General features: G+C 35.6%; 1 protein-coding gene across 1 annotated transcript in view; it reads right to left on the bottom strand.

The window, feature by feature from the left end:
- Positions 1-10,928: 10,928 nt before the first annotated feature.
- LOC149065616 (membralin-like) overlaps positions 10,929-20,096 on the bottom strand; it is a 39,012-nt gene continuing 29,844 nt past the window's right edge. The window contains exons 10-11 of the mRNA XM_089254091.1: positions 12,534-12,633; positions 10,929-12,388 (exon numbers count right to left, since the gene is read on the bottom strand). Of these exons, the coding sequence (XP_089110217.1) occupies positions 12,002-12,388; positions 12,534-12,633 (487 nt within the window). The 3' untranslated portion in view covers positions 10,929-12,001. The remainder of the gene's footprint in view (positions 12,389-12,533; positions 12,634-20,096) is intronic.

Raw genomic sequence — 20,096 nt, forward strand, 5'->3', positions numbered from 1 at the left:
GACGTCATCCTCGAATACCATCTTCTCTCCATTTATCATTTTCGGTGGAGGTATTAAGTTTTTCATATCCTTATTCATCATAATTCATTATCATAACGGTGCAGGGAATCATCATCATTATAGATAAGAGGCTCATCGTTCACCCTCTCCCCTTTAACATGTTATTGCATCACATGCACTATGATCAGGCTGGCCCTTTAAAGGTACATTCTTGGGTCACATCCCTCACGAGGTGAAACTGGATACGTCCCCTCCAAGATATAGGCCGGCTCCTTTCCTATCAACTTTTTTACATCTAAACTCGGCACCAGATGGCACTCAGCAATATTAATCTATTGCAAAAAATATCTTTTTTACACCCATATCATGGCAATTTCTGCACAACTACAAAAATAATCGGCAGAGTAATGATGTGCCACAAGGGCACCGCGGTACCACGGTCAGACGAATTACGGCTTTGTTCTGAGTTGTCTACAGCCGATTCATCAAATATTACGAAACTTTTAACCCTTTGAAAGGTTTTAAAAATTTTCCTGATCCGACTGTTATAATGCGGACACATTGGAAATAAAAGCGTATTAAGAACCCGAGATATTTCGAGGTGACCGAAATAAAGCAGATCAAGTTGACGAGATATCTGGAGATTGCTACTGTAAGGGTTAATGAAGGAATGAAGAGAATTTTCGAAGTCCCCCCCCCCTTTTTTCCAACCTGTCGCGGTCCAGAGGTATATTTTTGGCACTTCTTTGATACAGTTCGTACTTTGTAGCGACCCCTTCCGCAATCAGAACGGCCCCTGTATGCTAGCTTTTGCGTTTTTTGAATAGCTTATCAGTTTTACTAAGAAGCCGAATCCACAGGGGCTGTTATAATAACGAAATGCTGTTTTGTTCTGATGTCGATTCCAGCTCGACATAGCACACTTGAAATCTCCGCATGGCTCTTTTTTTTGGAATCGGTATTCGTGAAAGATTTCCATCAACAGAGCACGTTCTTGTAATACAACGCCATTCTAATTAACCCAAGATAACTAAACATTCGTCCAATAGACTACCTAACCCATAAGTAACTGAGTAACACCGATTTTAGTTATCTAGGGTTAATAAGTACGACGTCAGTATTATCGCTATAGCCAATCGCTGTGTTCCCTATCCATCCTTTTTTTAAACGATTAGACGTCTCAACAAAAACTGATTTTGCCGTTCCAAGATGGAGGAAAGTGCGGTTGAAAGTGAAAGTTCCTCCAAGATGGAGGAAAGAAATTGCGTTAAAAGCTATAGACAGGGCCCTGTGAACAAAGAAACTTTAATCAGATACTTCCATTTACACCTTGTATCTTTTGATGCGCAGCTTCCCTTAATGTTTCAAATCGCCGATTAAACTCGTGCCGTATAGTAACACGTAGCTTTTCTTGAGCTCATTCCGAAAGGGTCAATAGTAGTACAATAAGGCGCATTAGTGTGACGTCACGACCGACAGCGCTGATTCCAAACAAACATAAGCTGTATATAGAAATGTCCTCTCCACTTGTCAATACAAGATTCATTGAAAGACTGGTTATTTGTGGAGACGTTGATTACAAGGAAGAAAATTCATCACTGCCCCCACGGGGACTCGAACCCCGGTCTCTCGCTTGCCGGACGAATGCTCTACCATCTATTCTAAGCTATGAAAACTGTTTAAATTATTTTTCTAAAAAAACTATGATCAACTCTTGAAATGGGAACCTCAAACTCTTGTGAACATACAATGTTAAAAATATAATAATAGTTTATCTCTAATTAACTATGAAAGCTTTTTATTTCTCGCATGCTATCTATTTATTCGCATTTCTCCTAGTAGCCATGCTTTTGATTCCTGCATTGAATCCATGAATCACTTGGAAGTCGAATCGTACAAATTATTTTCAGTCTTTTTTTTTTTCCTCTATAAAAAATTGTGATGTGTTTTGTGCCTGATTGTAAACACTTCCACAATACCCGAGATAATTTCATCATCTCTATCATAGTGAATGGATTTGACATGCGATTCTATACTGCACATTTTCTCCTCTTTCTATCAGTTTAGGTTCTTTGATGAAGTCAAGTAAATGATGAAACTTTATCACATTTTTTCGAGCCATATTTGAGAAGAAACCTGAAAACAAAAAAAAAATGAAAACAAATCGCAACTTCACTTAGGCCAGGAGTCTTCAACCCGTGGCCCTCCGAGATTTTTGCAGTGACCCGCCGACCATTTTTAGAAAATAGCTACTTTACATAGAAAAATGATTGAATTCCCCCCCCCCCAAAAAAAAAAAAGCTGTTAAAAAAGAGTTCTGGCCACTGAAAATCTGTATTGCTGCATTTAGAACTGTGAGATACTTTCCAGAATCAATAGTAATGCTGTGAGTTTGATGCATTTAAAAGGCCGTCGGGTGACAATATGATTTCATATAGGCTACATATTTCGAGAGGCCAAACTCGACATCTAAAAAGTATACATAAATAATGAATTTACAGAAATGCTAAAAAACGCCTTAATGAAAAATAATTTTAGATTTATTGAAAAAAATAATTTTAGAATCAAAGAAAAAATCATTTTAGAATCAATGAAAAAATCATTTTACAATCAATGAAAAAATCATTTTACAATCAATGAAAAAATCATTTTACAATCAATGAAAAAATCATTTTAGAATCAATGAAAAAATCATTTTAGAATCAATGAAAAAATCATTTTAGAATCAATGAAAAATAGTCACTGAATTACTGAAAGCAATAATTGCAGAACTACTGATAGAAGTCAGAATTATTGAGAATAATTTTGCAATTAGCCAGAATAATTTCGTAATCGTTAAAAGTAATAATTTATGAAAAAAAGAGTTTTTGAAAGAAATGAGTTCATGATTGATAAAAATTTAAAGTTAATGGAAAAAGTAATTTCAGAATCCATCGGGACAAATTTCAGATTTAATAAACGAAATACAGTAATTGACCAAAAAGAGTTAATTAATTAATGAAAGGAAGTTATTTGAAAATAAGTAAAAATTCAAATCTAATGATATAAATATATTCAGAGCAATTAGGTCAAACGCACGTGAACGGATAGCATGCGAGAAATAAAAAAGCTTTCATAGCTAATTAGAGACAAACTATTATTATATTTTTAACATACATCGCATGTTCACAAGTTTGAGGTTCCCGTTTCAAGAGCTCACAAGTCTTATTTGATCATATTTTTTTAGAAAGATAATTTAAAAACAGAGACTCACATACATATATACGGGGTGATTATAAAAAAACTATCCCGACATATGGGCCCCTAACTATCATACCATTCACAGAAACTGAATGAAATTTTGGCATAAGGTATTTTGAGGTATGCGCTCAAGAATGATATGGAAAACAACAGTGTCACTCTAACAGTTACGGTTACAGTGAGAAAATTTCGAAAATATCAAATGGCAACACCAAGTTTTTTGTAGTGGAATGCGATCTCCATACTGAAAAACACTAAATAGCGTTGGAATAGCACCTGTAGCACGAAAATCCCCGGAGCTAGGCAAGGAAAAAGTAAAAAGGACTTTGCCGTGCCCCAGAGCATTAATGTTCGTTTCATTCGTCACACCGTTTCTTCGGCTGAGATCCCAGCCTAATTAGTCCTCCACAAGGTCATGTGGAAAATTTGTGAAACACAATAAAATGCTTTATTTTATGCTGCTTCTCTGTCCTTATTGGTTGTCCTCACTTTTAGCCTATCTATCGCCGGTGATTTTCATGCTACAGTTGCCGTTCGAACGCTATTTAGGGTTTTTCACAATGGAGATCACATTCCAATACAAAAAACTTGGTGTTGCCATTTGATATTTTCGAAATTTTCTCACTGTAACCGTAACTGTTAGGGTGACACTGTTGTTTTCCATATCATTCTTGAGCGCATACCTTAAAATACCTTATGCCAAAATTTCATTCAGTTTCTGTGAATGGTATGATAGTTAGGGGCCCATATGTCGGGATAGTTTATTTATAATCACCCTGTATATATACACGTCCTATGGCGTTTTTCTTCCTTATCTCGCCCAGCTCATGTTTGTTTGGGATCAGCGCTGCCGGTCGTGACGTCACATTAATGCGCCCTATTGTACTACTATTGACCCTTTCGGAATGAGCTCAAGAAAAGCTACGTGTTACTACTGCACGAGTTTAATCGGCGATAGGGAAGTAGCGCATCAAAAGGTATAAGGTGTGAATAGAAGTATCTGATTAAAGTTTCTTTGTTCAGGGCTGTGTAATAGCTTTTAGCGCATTTCCTTTTCTAAATCAGCACTGCCGGTCGTGACGGCATCACTAATGCGCCCTATTGTAACAGAAATCTAAAAAAGGGGAAAATATTTGCTTATTTAAACAAATAGTTAATAAAACAGTGATTTGGATTTTTGGCAGTTTGAATTTAAAAAAACAGACAACAATCCTAATGGGAGTTTTCAATTCATCACTAAATGTTCACCTTCTCAATAATCAACTAATGTTCTAAATTTAAATACAGTACAGCCTCGGTAAGTCGTAATTTTTCTTCGGTCCCGTACATAGATAACAATATTATTAACCCCTTCGATTACAAGCTATTGGAGATAAATTTGAATAACCTGCATTAGACGTGTAGGCGATAAATGTGGAAGCCTTGTTCCACATTAAAAAAAGGAAGAAATGGGAAAGAAAAAAATAAGAGTGGGGAGGAACAGTAGAGAGAGATATTGTATAAGAGAATATTAGTACAGTGCCTTGCTTTTTTTCGCCCTCACCTACAAACTTGCTTTGTAGTGTTTTTACTTGTGTGTTCTCTTTCTCACTTTTATGTACAGCATATACAAGAAGCATTAGTTCTGAGAAAGATCCATTATGTGTGTGGGGGTGGACGAGTTGAGGAGAACCGAACCAGCGTTATCTCAGTTGAGATTTCACTTTGGTAGTGGGAGAACAGGGGGTTACAATAAATCTTCGCGATCAGAAAAAAAATATGAAGAAAGAGTCAGCCTGATTGAATTTATCCCACTGGCGTTTGAACGCAATATTAAGTCCCTGATCGTAAAGGGGTTAAACCCACGGCTACTCGTCATAATAAAAAAGTTTGTAAGAGGAACAGATGATTCTATGACTCTCTTTAGTTTTTGTTAGTTGAAGTCATTAAAATTTAGGCTTTGACATTACAGCCATCACCAAATTAGCGATTCCATAATTTCCCTTGCCGCATTTTACTGGAGAACCGTTGATCCTAGAGGCATACTTCCACAGGTCAGTCATTTGGGGGGGGGGTGACAGGGGGAGGAGCGGAAGATGACTAAAGCTTGGGGTGTCTTGACCTATTGCTTCCTCCATTCCTCTCTCGCTCAAGGAGTAGTAGCATAAAATATATCTACTAATTTATATATATATAAGTGTGGAATTTAAAAATATCCTCATATATCCATTATTTGTTATAGATAAATAAACAATCTTTTACTCCGACTTGAGGAAGTAATGTTTGAATAATTGATTACCAGAAATTGGTATTACAAGTATACGATCATGAGGCAGACCCAGATGCCTCTAGCAGGGCTCCCACTTAAAAAATTTGAAAAAGTAGGATGGGGGGGAGGTACCCCCATCACAACTTAATCGTTGCCTTATTAAAGAAAAACTAAAAAAAATATCATATATAATCCATAGCACTATTTCAGTATCCTATAAGACTGACTGACTCTCTCGAGCCAAAGAAAAATGACAGAAATTTTGACAAACACTCGATTCCTTGTGAAAAACTAATAAAGTAAAAATGTTTTCAGTTTTTAAGATCCAACGAATATTGAATGACTTATGATGCTTTGAATTTTTGTGACGTGTCATTTTTTTAACGGTCAGTTACGTGCCAGACACCCAACGAAAGTAAATTTTTCCACCAGCAGCACTTTTTGAAAATGAACTGAAATATCAAATCCCATTAGAAGCCAAATTTGGCTGCCTTCTTTCACGATTGGCGCTTTTTCCTCTGAATGCAGTGTGATAGTATAACCTTGTTGTTACATGCAATTACATGTTAGTTTCATCTACTATAGTGGCAAATTTATCACCAGATTTGTAAATTTAGCCAAATGAGATCTACTTAAAATTGTTTCAAACCAAATCAACACTTTTTTGCTAAAATGTGGTAATTTGTCTTCTAATTAAGTCAAATTTTTCAAGGAAAGGTGCACACAGTGTGTTGTGTTTGCTACGCAATCGTTTTTTTAGGCTGTCATTTTAATCAGATTACATATTGATCAATGAAGCAGGGCAATATTTTTGAGTTATTTTAAAATTTCATCTAAACAGTCATGCGTAAAAAACTTCCAAGATTGCAAAAATGGTAGCTTGATGGTGACTTGCAAAACAGTAAAAAATAACGACGATTCTATCCGAAACTTTCAATAAAATTAGTCATTTTATGAATGGAGATATTCAAAATAATTAGTGGTTTCGTTTATTTTCTATTGATTATTCATTGAGTTGAATTTTCATACAGATTTCTGCATGTTGCAACAATTTTTCCATTTCCTTTTGACTACAATTGACTTTTATCACGCTGAAATATTAATAAATTTTTACTTTACCCTTTCACAAGATTGATTTGGACTACTTTGAAATTTATTTTTTTTATTTATCTTTTTCAATTTAAAATTTCTTTCAATTTGAAAAAAAATTTCATCGTCGGCACCTCAACAACTCCACCTGTCACTTCAGGCATCTCTGCTTCCAAACCTACATCCTTCCTGTAGTCTTACATGGCTGTGAAATCTGGGACCCCCCATACTCTCTAACATACACAAATTAGAAATCTATTCAAAATATAAATCCGCCTGTTTCATTCTTAACTGTTGGTCATCGTCTGCCTCCGTCACTGCACTCAAGCGCCAACTTAATATGCAACCGCTTTTTAACCGTATAGATATCTCTCTCGATTATCTTTCCTTTCCATAATCCTTTATGGCCATTTTCATATCGACACTTCAAATTTTCTAACTCCAGCTTCATACTTTGCAAAAAGAATTCACCATTCACAAAAATTGAAACCAGTCTTTGCATCCATAGATTGTTTCAAACTTAGTTTCTTTCCTCGAACAATAACCAACTGGAACAACCTCCTGTCAAACATTATTGATTGTACAACAGTTTCCGATTTCCTTTGTAACATCAATCATCTCTGTCAAACTTCGCCACCGCATTCTCTTGTATAGGCCTCGGCCAAGCAATATTGAATAAACAAATAAATCAAATTAAAAATGAATGAATTATAGCGTAAATGTGAATAAGAAAAAAACAATGCGATTTTCACAAATTGCAGTTTTTGAGTTCATCCATTTAAGATATAAAAAAACCTACTACACCAAAAAATTCTTAAATTTTGTAGAAATATTTATACGCATGTTTTAGTAAGATGAATCTCAAACTTTTATATCTGACCATCCATTAGAATTTTATGAATTTTAAAGATTGGAAAAATGTATAAATTTTAAAAATCTGAGAATTCAATGTGTTTTAAAAAATACTTGAGTCAACTTCTAAATCTCAGATTCATTTTACTAACACGTGGCAAGTAACATATTTGAACAAAATTTCAGAATTTTAGGGGCGGTAGTAGTTTTTTGCTTAATCTTATAGATGAACTCAAAAATTCTTTGCAACCTTAGAAAATCATAATTAACAACCGCATAAAAATTGTAGAAGTGCGCGGACACACATACAATAAAAGAGGGAAAAAAACTACACTGCTCAAAACAATTAGGGGAAGCACATGGTTTTAACAAAATTACGCCAAGATGTATACCGATAAGTAACATAAAATGAATCATCCATAATTTAAAGCCTAGCAGGAAACGGAAGAAGAAAACTTCATATGCAAATCAAAGTTCATGACGTCAAAAACCAGAAAAAGGAGATAAGGGCAGAAATCGGGATGTTGCAGAAACGTCTGTTTTACTGCCGTAACTGTGAAATTCGATTGCGCAGTATTTTTTTTGAGACAAGGTGACTTGAGGATGTCTCAACAACGTGATTTACCGGAATCCATGGCATGGCGTGTTACAGGCAGACTGGAATCCGGGAAAACACAACGTAGTGTCGCGGACACTGTTGGAGTCGCCAGAAGTGTTGTTGCAAGGCTGTGGAATCGATTCCAAGAAACAGGAAATGTTAGACGTCGACCAGGGCAAGGTCGGCCACGCGCCACCACAGCAACTGATGACCGGTATGTACGGTTAACAGCCTGTCAAAACAGAACAGAGAATGCTACGCAGCTGCAAAGACGGTTGCTCTTGGCAACAGGACGAAGGGTGTCCAGCCAAACAGTACGTAATCGGCTTCATGAGGGAGGGCTCTATGCACGTAGGCCAATGGTCTGCATTCCGTTGACCCCACGCCACCGTGTGGCCCGAAGAAGATGGGCTGCTGAACATCGAGATTGGGAGCAACATGATTGGAGCCAAGTGCTGTTTACAGACGAGTCCCAATTCAGTCTGGAGTGTGACACCCGACGTGTTCTGGTATGGAAGGATAGGGGCACTCGAAATAACCCTGCATTCGTTCGTGAAAGGTCACAATACAGACGAGCTGGTTGGATGGTATGGGGTGGAATCAGCATAGGCAGACGTACGGACCTGCATATTATTCGGAATGGCTTTTTGACGGCCCGAAGGTATGCAGACGAGATACTGCGACCTCATGTCATCCCTTACGCTGGAGCCATTGGAGATTCCTTTGTTTTCCAGGATGATAATGCCCGACCGCATAGAGCTCGTCTGGTGGAGAACATGCTTGAAGCTGAAACAATACAGCGTATGGAATGGCCAGCGTGCTCTCCTGACTTGAATCCAATCGAGCATGTTTGGGACATGCTCGGACGACGCATTGCTGCGCGACCAAGGCCGCCTGTTACTGTCCGAGACTTGCAGATTGCACTTCTTGAGGAGTGGAACAGTATTCCCCAAAGTCTGATCGATAACCTCATCGCATCCATGGCAAACAGGTGTGCAGCAGTCTTAGCTGTTAGAGGAGACCACACGCCCTATTAAAACTCATGCATCATGTCTAAACAGTACTTTTTTTTATCGTTTACATGTAACCAAATTGTTGCCCTAAATCATCTTTTCATGTTTTTTCCATATTTTTGAAGAATTAAAGCTTAATTCCAAATTTTTTTACGTCTTTTTTCTGTATTGCGCATTGATACACGTGTACTATCCATTGTATGCCAATACGTGGCTGTCTCGCACGGTTTTCTTCACTTTTTTGCTTGCTCCCCTACTTGTTTTGAGCAGTGTAGTTTACTTTCTCAATTTCTCAAGGTTATATCATTGTTCAGTTAAAAAACATCAAGTTAAACGTTTGGTGTACATTTGGTGAATTTAACAGGATTTTGATGTGATGTCATAAATTTTTAAAGCATTATAACTCATTAAATTATGGGTTAAATCAAAAAACTGAAAACTTTTCCGTATGTTTTTCACAAGGAATCGTGTGTAATTATTGGGCGGTCGATAGTTACCACCATGTATATTACATTCTTTCTTTTTGAGAGGAGTCTTTCAAAGTCCAGTCTGTTAACTCTTGCACAGCAAATTATGAAGACATTCAAGTTTTTTAAAAATGAGACAACTTTCAAAAGTACGGTGTGAAATTTCTAAATTACAAGGTCCAATGTAAATTATGTGCTAACCATCTTTTTTAAAGGGATTTGTTTACATTTTACTGTGCAATGCCAGCAAGATCGTTTTTGACAAATGAAGCACTTTCATTTCTAGCTTTTTGCAGAACTTTATAAACGTGTCTGAATATCCCAAAAACACACAAGATAATAATGCTATTTGGGAGTATCAAAGTCATAAAAACCTAGAATAGGCCCATATATCCAACAGCTTTGTTATGCAAACTGTTGTTTCACCTGTACACAAAATGTGCACCGTAATTTTGAAAGATGAATTAATTAATGTAGTCCAAGTGTAACAATTAATTAATAGTCCAAGACCAATGAAGTAGCAAATACAAAATACTTTTTCTTATCCAGATAGAATTTTTTAATGACTACTCAAAACATTGACACAAAATACGTTTTTGAACCGTCAAAGCAAGCAAAAGAAAAATTAATAAACGAAATTGTTCACACACACTCCCAAATAACCTAAAAAATGATGCAACTGCTTTGGCAGAACCATTAATTGGAATTCCCTACATTTGTATTATTTGGTGATATTTCTTTTTAGCAATACATTCCCTTTTCATTTAAAAAACGTTACTCAAATTTTGTTGAAAGATATGGTAAAAAAAAATATCTAGAAAGTAGGACATTTTACAAAAAAGTAGAACCCCTGCTCTAAGATCAATGGTTTGCCAGTAAAATGTGACAAAGGGGAATTGTGAAATCACCTTGTATATTCTATTTCTTACATGGAATATCAAAAATTCGATAAAATTTAAAAAAGAAAAAAGATTTAAACAAGTGTTTCCTGAAATGAGCAATATTGCTTCCTGGAGAGCGATAGAAAGATCCAGGGAGGTCGAGTTGACTTGGGGGTGGGAGGGGGGGGGGGTGATGAAACAAAAAGTTTGGGTAACTGATTTAAACTAATAAAACTATGATCCATTTTCAATCAAAGTAAATTTCAAGAAAACAATGTATGAATAATAGTGAAAGAAAATATCTTGATAAGTTTTGATTTTCTTTTTACTATATTTAAAGGTGCCTAAGAAACTAAAATATACACACATACGTAAGGGCTCTACCATCTGTAATTGCATTCATAATTTCAGCATTTAAGGCATAGTTTTGCAGTTAAAGTAGATCAAAGCCTTCCACTTAGTATTTAATTTTTCTATTATGTAATAAGAATGCTCATAAGCAAAGAAAACAATCAAAAGACTTGAGATGAGACAAAAAAATAAAATGAGAATATTTTAATTATAATCTGAAAATCATCCAAGAAACAAATGTGCCAACTTAACACCTATTAAAATCCAGTGATCCCACTAATTTGGCACCAAAAAATATTTAATGAAAATTTTTTATGAAGTGTACCTGGTTTGATTTTATTGAAAAAAACCAAAGGGTGATATGAAAACAAAAGAAACACCCAACAATACATAAAAAAAAGAAAACACCTATTGACATATTCCCTTATATCACAAAGACAATATATTTTTGACCTACAAAGATGTGAAAAAATACTTTAAATCACTAAAAAACAATGAAAAATAAAAATTCATTCCTTGGATATATCATGCAAAATCTCACTCTCATGATAAATCAAAATGACAGCGTAGAAACTTGAAGAACTAACATAAAAACCTGAATGGAACTCAACGACTAAGCAATGAACAATATAGTTGACCAGTCATTTGGCCATGACAGAATAACACATCATGGTAGCATAAAGGGAAATTAATTGGCCAGATGACTGGTTAATAGGCTTACAAACAGAGGTACAATTTACATGCAGTAGCCATAAAAGAAACTAAGCATTTTTTGACATGAAAGACTAATTATAACACTGAAGTATTAAAAAAAAACATAAAAACTAAACAAAAACACAATTTAGAACAGACGATACAAAATGAAAATTATTCAATGGGAAAACTGCCCAGTTTATAACTAAAGACACCCAATAAAACAATAAAATTTTGAATAACCACAAAAAATTTAAAAACACTCAATAGTAAAAATATTACTTATGAAAAGAATTCCTTTTTGCCCAAAAATGATATTTTACATATCAAATAATGTAACCACAGTAGCGAAACTCTCCATTTCAAGCTGATTCAAAGCAATACAGAAATCAGAATCAATCATTCATTCACAAAAGCTTCAAAACTTGGAAAAACTTCAAACATTTCCATTTAAAACAAAAAACACAAATATATATATAATGAATGAAAATATAACTTAGTGACTTAGAAACTGAGATATAGCTAATCCCGATGCAACAGCCTATAGCATTAATTTCTGGCATAGATAATTATGTTATATCACTACTTTGAGCAAATTGAACTTGATTTGTTACAGGAAGATCATTATTATCTGCAATGGAAGAGCTATGGAAGTTTTCATTTATGGAGTCAGACTGATTTTTCTGAAGTTCAGATGGCACCTGTATATATTCATTTGGTGTTATAGCACTAGAATTGTCATTTGAAAACTGAGAATTGCTGGTTGTTTCAGAATTTTCAGCATTAACTATATCTTGGGTACCTTCACTAGTCAATGACGATTCATAATTCATAGTAGTTACTCGGTGAGGCTCAACAGACGACCCAGAATTTGGTGTTTCATCATTTGTTTCCAGTTCTATATGTTGTTCTGCACCAATTAACTCAAACCGATGAAAAAAATAGATCATTGAATGCTAAAAAAAACATTAAACAAATGAACAAAAAATAAAAATGAGGCTATGTGATCAGTGCAAACAGTACGTTTTTTTAAAAGTCAATTTTCACATAGATAACACTAAGATATTGAAAAAAAAAAGGATAAAAATAAATTTTATTCACCTGAATAAACATCCATGATATAAAGAGGGCTAAAGAACTGTATTGCCCATTGAATCTATAGTCATATGCATAGAAGGCAAAGTGGTACAGGTAGAAAAACCTGAAAATTTGAATGATTAAATTTAATAAAAGTTACCTTATAGTGAAACTTCTACACAATCAATCTAACAATAGTCTTGCATATAATGATATTATTCTGTTTTCCACAGAGACGATGTACATTAAAATAAATCCCTTATAACGATAATTTCCTCTAATCGCTCAAAAATTGCTATATAGAGACTTCACTGTATATGCCAACTTAACATAAAATAACTTTGTTACAAGACGTTGTCTTGAAATGTCTTGCATTTCAGCTGAGTTTCATTCTACTCTTGGGAAGGACTTGACAGAGCTTTTTTGTTTCTCTAATAGGGTTGTTAATAAATGGAATAGCTTACCCCAGAGGGTAGTAAATTCTAACAAAATTGACACATTTAAAAAGAATATGACACATTTGAAATACAATAAACATGTTGGGGTAGTTGGAGAAGCTATCCATACTTTGAATAAGATAACCACAAATAATTTTTATGGGCATTGTATAATATTTTATATGTATCATGTATATATATATATATATAGTCCTTAAGTTTTATAATTGCATTTTTAATTGGCAGTTCTGTATTTGAGAAATATATGACATTCATATTTCTGGGCATTTTTTCCTCAAGGTGGGCATTTTGCCTGTTGTAGCTATGTATTATATATATACAGTAAAACCTCATTAAGTCGTCGCGTTCCTTCAGGTCCTTCTAGCTTTCATAGACAACAATATTATTAAACCCTCGTTTACACGTCGCTAATTTCGGCTAAGTAGTCACTATGAAAGTTTGAGAGAAAGGAACAGATCATTTTCATGGCTCCCATTAAAAAAAGAGTTTGTTAACAGCATTGTCATATGCTTAAAAGTCACCATAAAAGCATATGTACCAAAGCAGAACAGTTTAAGTAACAAAAGTTACGCTGGGGAAATTCATTTGCTGACCAAGGTTTTTGAAACGTAAGGACTGTTCGAGCTAGATCTTATTTCTGTGTGCATGGGCATCAAATTTAAACAAAATATCTTTGTTGAAAAACCAGACATTCTTTCTAAAGCTAAGGTTTTCTGATGCTTATTTTTCCCTGCCCAGCCCCCCCCCCCCCCAAGACAAAAGTGTATTCAGTGTTTGAGATTACCATGCAGTTGTATCATGAACTACTGACGAAGAATTAAAACACTAAAATTAAATTTCATGTCTATGTAAAATTAATGTGCAATAGTTGCTGTGAAGAAAAGCTAAGTATTCTAACAGTTGCTATGATTAGTCTAAATTAAAAATTTCTAGAACAAATCAAAGTGTACCTATACATTTTACCACAGTAATTCAAGTAATAAGAGATCAAAAAAGGAAAAATTTTCTATTTTTTTTTTTTTTTGCAATCTATAAATTTAATATTGTAATTTTGATTTATATTTTAATAAATATTGTATTATTTAAAATTTATTACAATTTTCACAATATTACACACTGGGACTGACGGCACTTAGCTTAAGTCGTCACTCCACTAAAGCCATCATGATTTTTCTGTAACGTGAGGTGACAACTTATCAAGGTTTTACTACTATATATATAGATTGCATTTCTCACTATAGTCAAAACAACTTGGCCAAGTGAGAAATAAGAAAAAATTTTAAAAGAAAAAGTTGCAAAAATTTTTTTTACATTATGAGAGCAATGATGACTGAATTGCACGAGGATTGCATTATTAAAAAAAAAAATCAAGTTGATGGTTACTAATGTAATTAATATGCCTTTTTTAACAATGTAGGTGAAAAAAAACCCTCAGGCCAGAACACGATTTAGCAGGGAACAAATATTTAAAAAAAGTTTCTATTCTTTTTGATGACTTGAACCATTCTTGATGTTGATATGAACTGAATGAATTCTCATTTACTTGAAGAGCCTTGATAAAAAGTAAATTTCATAGAAGCACCAGTTCAATAAATGAATGTATTTAAATATGATGAATAAATAAAAGTAGAATGACGGAATTCATTGGTTCTAAAAGAACAAAACAGGTCAGAGATTCTGAAATCCATTTCCAAAGTGGACACTGTTACCAGCTTCAATCTTGTAATGGATGAATTGACAATTGTTCTAAAGGTCTTGATGAATTAAAATCTCTTATTTCCATTATATGAGCTACTGTACTCTACAGCTTTACAAAAAAAACATTTAGGCACCAGCTGAATTATTTAAGAAAAGAATCATTTTCTTTTTAGAAAAACTGAAAAAAATTGCTGACTCTTTGACTCTTTCTCCCATGTTGGCAGATAGACCAGGGCCATTCTTAGACCTAGTGGTGTGCTGTGTAAGAACAGTAGTCGCCTCCCCTCTCCCTGCATGGATCCAGAGTGATGTGTCAGAGTAAGCGATTTTTTGCTGGTCATTACTGTCCCATAAAAAAAAATATGGTACAAATTCATTCTCTCATATTATCCAGCTCTTGGTGGGGTGATTGTCCCAATTGCCCTTGCACCTGTCCCCCTCCTGATTGGATATAAAGGGACAAAGAAGTTGGAAAAGCTTTCTTCCTAGAATGGAATTACTGCTATTTAACTTGCTAACAAGCATAAAAAACCAACTTGTTTGATTTAATCAAGAGATTTATGCAGGATACTCATCACAAACTATCTATCTTCTTCACACTTATTTTAATTGAATTTTCATGGTAAAATATGTGTAATGCATGCATTACATACAGACTAAACTGAGAATAAAAGTGGTTAAATTAAAGTAATATTTCTGTACGATTTCTTTCATATTTACAAAACTTATGAACTTCATTTGAAATTATCTATTTCAGACCCCATCCCAAGAAATGGAAGGGGCAGGCCCATGACTAGGCCAGGGCAACTTGGGCAGGGCCTCTATGTTGGAATCTTTGGCAGGCCCACAAGACACCCTTTTCATGGACCTTCTATAGTAAATTTATAGCATGAAAAAACAAAAAAAATAATGGTATTTGTCCCAGGCCTGGAGCCCTGTCAGCCCCAACCTTGTAGGGCCCCGAGCCAAATGGGACCATTGTAACTTCTCCTTTTTATGAGCATAACCATTTCAAGAAGACCCCAAGAAAAGTCTGCTCAGAGAAAGTATGCTATGGCACTAGGAAAGGAGTTGTTTTTTATCTGTAGATTATTATTTTTTTAACCTTCGGCTTTAATTTTAATGATAACACAATTCTTGAAGTTTGGACTGAACATTCCTGAGATTAAGAAAAAAATATCCAAAGTGAAAAGAAACAACCCACACATTTGTGCATACAGGCAGTGCCGTCTTAACACATGGGCCTACCCGGGCACCTCAAAATGAAATCTGGTTGAAATTTTCTAGAATTTACTAGATAAGGCCTCAGAAAAGCCACTTGGCCCGGGGGCCTATGATGCTCTTAAGATGGTCCTTCATACAGGGTCTAAGAGGATTATGCATATTCATCGGTAAAAGTGATAAATGTTGTGAAATTTATCAAACTTACCCAGATGATTGGTTGCATTACCAATATGCTTTATCGATTCAACACGTTTATCATAACACACATTTAATTCTATATTTCATCAGCTTCCAAAAACCTCATTTCAAATATACAAAGATACATATCGAAAATTTCTCTTAGCCCGGGATTACACTATAAAAGTTTTGTAAATGTGCTTTTTATAAAATTTGAAAAATACAACCAATAAACAGATCGGTTGCATTTGCTCGAATGTAATCAAACAGCTTATTGGTTCTATTTTTCAAGTTTTATATATAAAAGCACTTTTACAAAACTTTTACAGTGTAATCCCAGCCTTATTTAAAATGGATTTGCCACTGTGGCCCTCTCTGTTTTGGATATGTGAGATACTTTATTTCCATGGAAATCCCAATTAACCTACCCTATTCTTCTGCATAAAATAATTCAATATTTCAGACATGGTGAAATTTCGAAGATATTCAAATATTGAGAAAATAATGGTTTATTATTGTAAATCTGTCACAAATGAGTGAGTTATAAACTCAATTTTTCGCACACGTTCATTTAGAAAATTCGGCCTGAATTAAAAAAATAAAATGGGTTAAATAAAATGAAACCATAAAGGGTTAGGATTGCATGCAAATTTCTGAAAAATATTGATCCATCAAATGGATGCTAAGGATTGGTGCATCACTCAGTATACTGTCTAATACAGAGGCAGCTTGAGACATCATTTCGGCACATAAGCCGCATCAGTAAAACTGCAGGAAAACTCCCAGCAGTGTTTCACTGTTTCTCACAGTGTGGGAATTCTTGGCTGGGTTCCACAGAGTGATGTCGACCAACAGACTATCAATAATTCTAATGCCAACCAGATTGCAACATAAGCAGGAAAACAATATATTACCAATTCGGTAAAAAAAATATATTTTTTGAAGCAAAAGTGTATAATTGTATTAACTTGCTAAAATTGTACTAAATATTATAAAATCGTAACAGTTGGCAGGTATGTAGATGGGATAGATGCCAATACAAAAACTGACATTTTCTCCACAAAAAAACAAAAAAAACAGTGTTAAACAATCCCCCTCCTCCTTGAGAGAAATTTTCTCATGCGGGTTATATACTACTGCAGACTATATAATGCCTTTTTTTCCCCTCAAACTAGTGAAGTTTACATCTATGGATTATAAGCAGGAAAATTCAAAAGGTTTCATTTAATTCTTATTCAAGATTCACACCAAGGACAGAGAAAAACAAAAAGAAAGGACTTACCTTCAAAATGACTTTCTTTAAGATGTTTAAAATTCTTATAACTTATAGGAATAAAACTAACACAACAAAAATTGAAATAGAAAATTTTACTAGGATCACCAGATTTTCATTTTGATCAAATTTATATTTAGGTTTTTGGCCCTTCTTGAAAGTCGGTTGGCATATCTTGTCAAGCAATCTCGACACTGATTTGTGATTACAACCTTCGTGCATCCTTCATTGGCTGACCGACCACTCTAAAGCAGGGCTGTCACCAAAATATCCCCTCAAAAGTGCTATTACCCCCCCCCCCATTGACGAATTTGAAGTGTCAACAGTCTCTTGCGATAAGTATATACTATATATATAAACCGAAGAGCCAAAAAAACTGGTGCAGGCATGCGTATGCAAATAAAGAGATATGGAACCAATCAGAGTACGGCACTGCGGTCGGCAACGCCTATATAACACAACAAGTGTCTGGCATAGTTGTTAGATCGGTTACTGCTGCTACAATGGCAGGTTATCGAGATTTAAGTGAATTTGAAACGTGGTGTTATAGTCGGCGCACGAGAGATGGGACATAGCATCTCCGAGGTAGCGATGAAATTTGGATTTTCACGTATGACCATTTCACGAGTGTACCGTGAATATAGGGAATCCAGTAAAAATTAAATCTACGACATCGCTGCGGCCGGAAAAAGATCATGCAAGAACGGGACTGACGAGAATCATTAAACGTGACAGACGTGCAACCCTTCCACAAATTGCTGCAGATTTCAATGCTGGGCCATCAACAAGTGTCAGCGTGCGAACCATTCAACGAAACATCATTGATATAGGCTTTCAGAGCCGAAGGCCCACTCGTGTACCCTTGATGACTGCACGACACAAAGCTGTACGCCTCGCCTGGGCCCGACAACCCCGACATTGGACTGTTGAGGACTGGAAACACGTTGCCTGGTCTGACGAGTCTCGGTTCCAATTGCTTCGAGCTGATGGACGTGTACGGGTATGGAGACAACCTCATGAATCCCTAGACCCTACATGTCAACAAATGACTGTTCAAGCTGGTGGCTCTGTGATGGTATGGGGCGTGTGCAGTTGGCGTGATATGGGACCCCTGATACGTCTAGATACGACTCTGAAAGGTGACAGGTACATAAGCATCCTGTCTGATCACCTGCACCCATTCATGTCCATTGTGCATTCCGACGGACTTGGACAATTTCAGCAGGACAATGCGACACCCCACACGTCCAGAATTGCTACAAAGTGGCTCCAGGAACACTCTTCTGACTTTAGACACTTCCGCTGGCCACCTACATCCCCAGACATGAACATTATTGAACATATCTAGGATGCCTTGCAACGTGCTGTTCAGAAGAGATCTCCACCCCCTCTTACTCCTACGGAGTTATGGACAGCCCTGCAGGATTCATGGTGTCAATTACCTCCAGCACTACTTCAGACATTAGTCGAGCCCATGCAATGTCGTGGTGCGGCACTTCTGCGGGCTCGCAGAGGCCCTACACGATATTAGGCAGGTGTACCAGTTTTTTTGGCTCATGCTGCATGCTGCCCCTGAGTACAACGTATGTGTGTGGACTCAAAAATTGAACAAACCATACATACACAACTGAACATCTTTTCAGACTTTCATTTTGTTCCAGATACCCGGTGAGTAATGGTAAAGCCTCCTATGATGCTCCTAGACAGTATCTCTATCTAGGAAGCCTTGGTAAAGTGTGGCCACTATGGGACTCTAAAAAGACATCTTTCCCTTTCAAGAAACTAATGAACTTATGTTGAAAATTTAATTTGATTTTTTTTTTAAAACTTCTACTCAAGCGGGACCCATTTTTGTGCCCTTGACCTCTCCCAATTTAAAAAACCTTTTGTTTCAATCGCTTTGTTTTGATGCATTCAAAGGAACAGTGATATTTTATGTCATAACATTTGTATAATTGTTTTTGCTATTTTAACTTGGATTTGGCACTCCTCTTAGAGCGGGAAGAAATCATTTTCCCATTTTTTCACCCTTTTATCTCGGAGTTGCCGCCCCTCCTAGAGCAGGCACAAATACGTTTTCCTAATTTTTTTTTTACGTTTCTACTTCGGATACGACACCCCTCTTAAAGAAGGCAGAAATCATTTTCTGTAATTTCTTTTGCCCTTTTACGTCAGATTTGACACTCCTACTAGAGAGGGCAGAAATCATTTCCCTTAACTTTTTTGTCCTTTCTATCTCAGACTTGGTGCCCTTCCTACAGTGGGCACAAATAATATTTCCTAATTTTTTTTCACCCTTTCACTTTGAATTTGATGCCCTTCTAGAGCACACTCAGAGTTACCGAGCTGCACCTGGTCAATCAGAAAAGTCTGGCGAATCGGGAGATGGACCAGTGATTGGGGTGCCAAAGTGCATGGGTTTTCCATGTGAGGGAGCACATTTTTGTTTCTCCTCATGTGAAAGTTAGAAACAAGGCCCAAGTGCAGGATCCCTATTTAAAATGGTCAGCAAATCATCGGTTTTAATTCGTTCATTTTTAAAATATTTATTCAATATATTGAATAAAATATATAATTTTTGAAATACTGTACTGTGTTGGTGATTCGATTTGCATTTTTAATACAAATGGGGAAAAAAGAGGCATGAAAGGTCTCTGATTCAAAAACTTTCCCACATAAAAAAGCACCATCAATTTCTGTAATGTTCTCTACAACACAGGAAAACATTATTGCTCTTGTTAACTGAAAAATTAGGTA

This window comes from Pholcus phalangioides, unplaced genomic scaffold (assembly GCF_987345545.1).
Source record: "Pholcus phalangioides strain wild (caught in Gottingen) unplaced genomic scaffold, Ppha-v1.0 ptg000039l_1, whole genome shotgun sequence".
In the NCBI taxonomy this organism is placed as follows: domain Eukaryota; kingdom Metazoa; phylum Arthropoda; class Arachnida; order Araneae; family Pholcidae; genus Pholcus; species Pholcus phalangioides.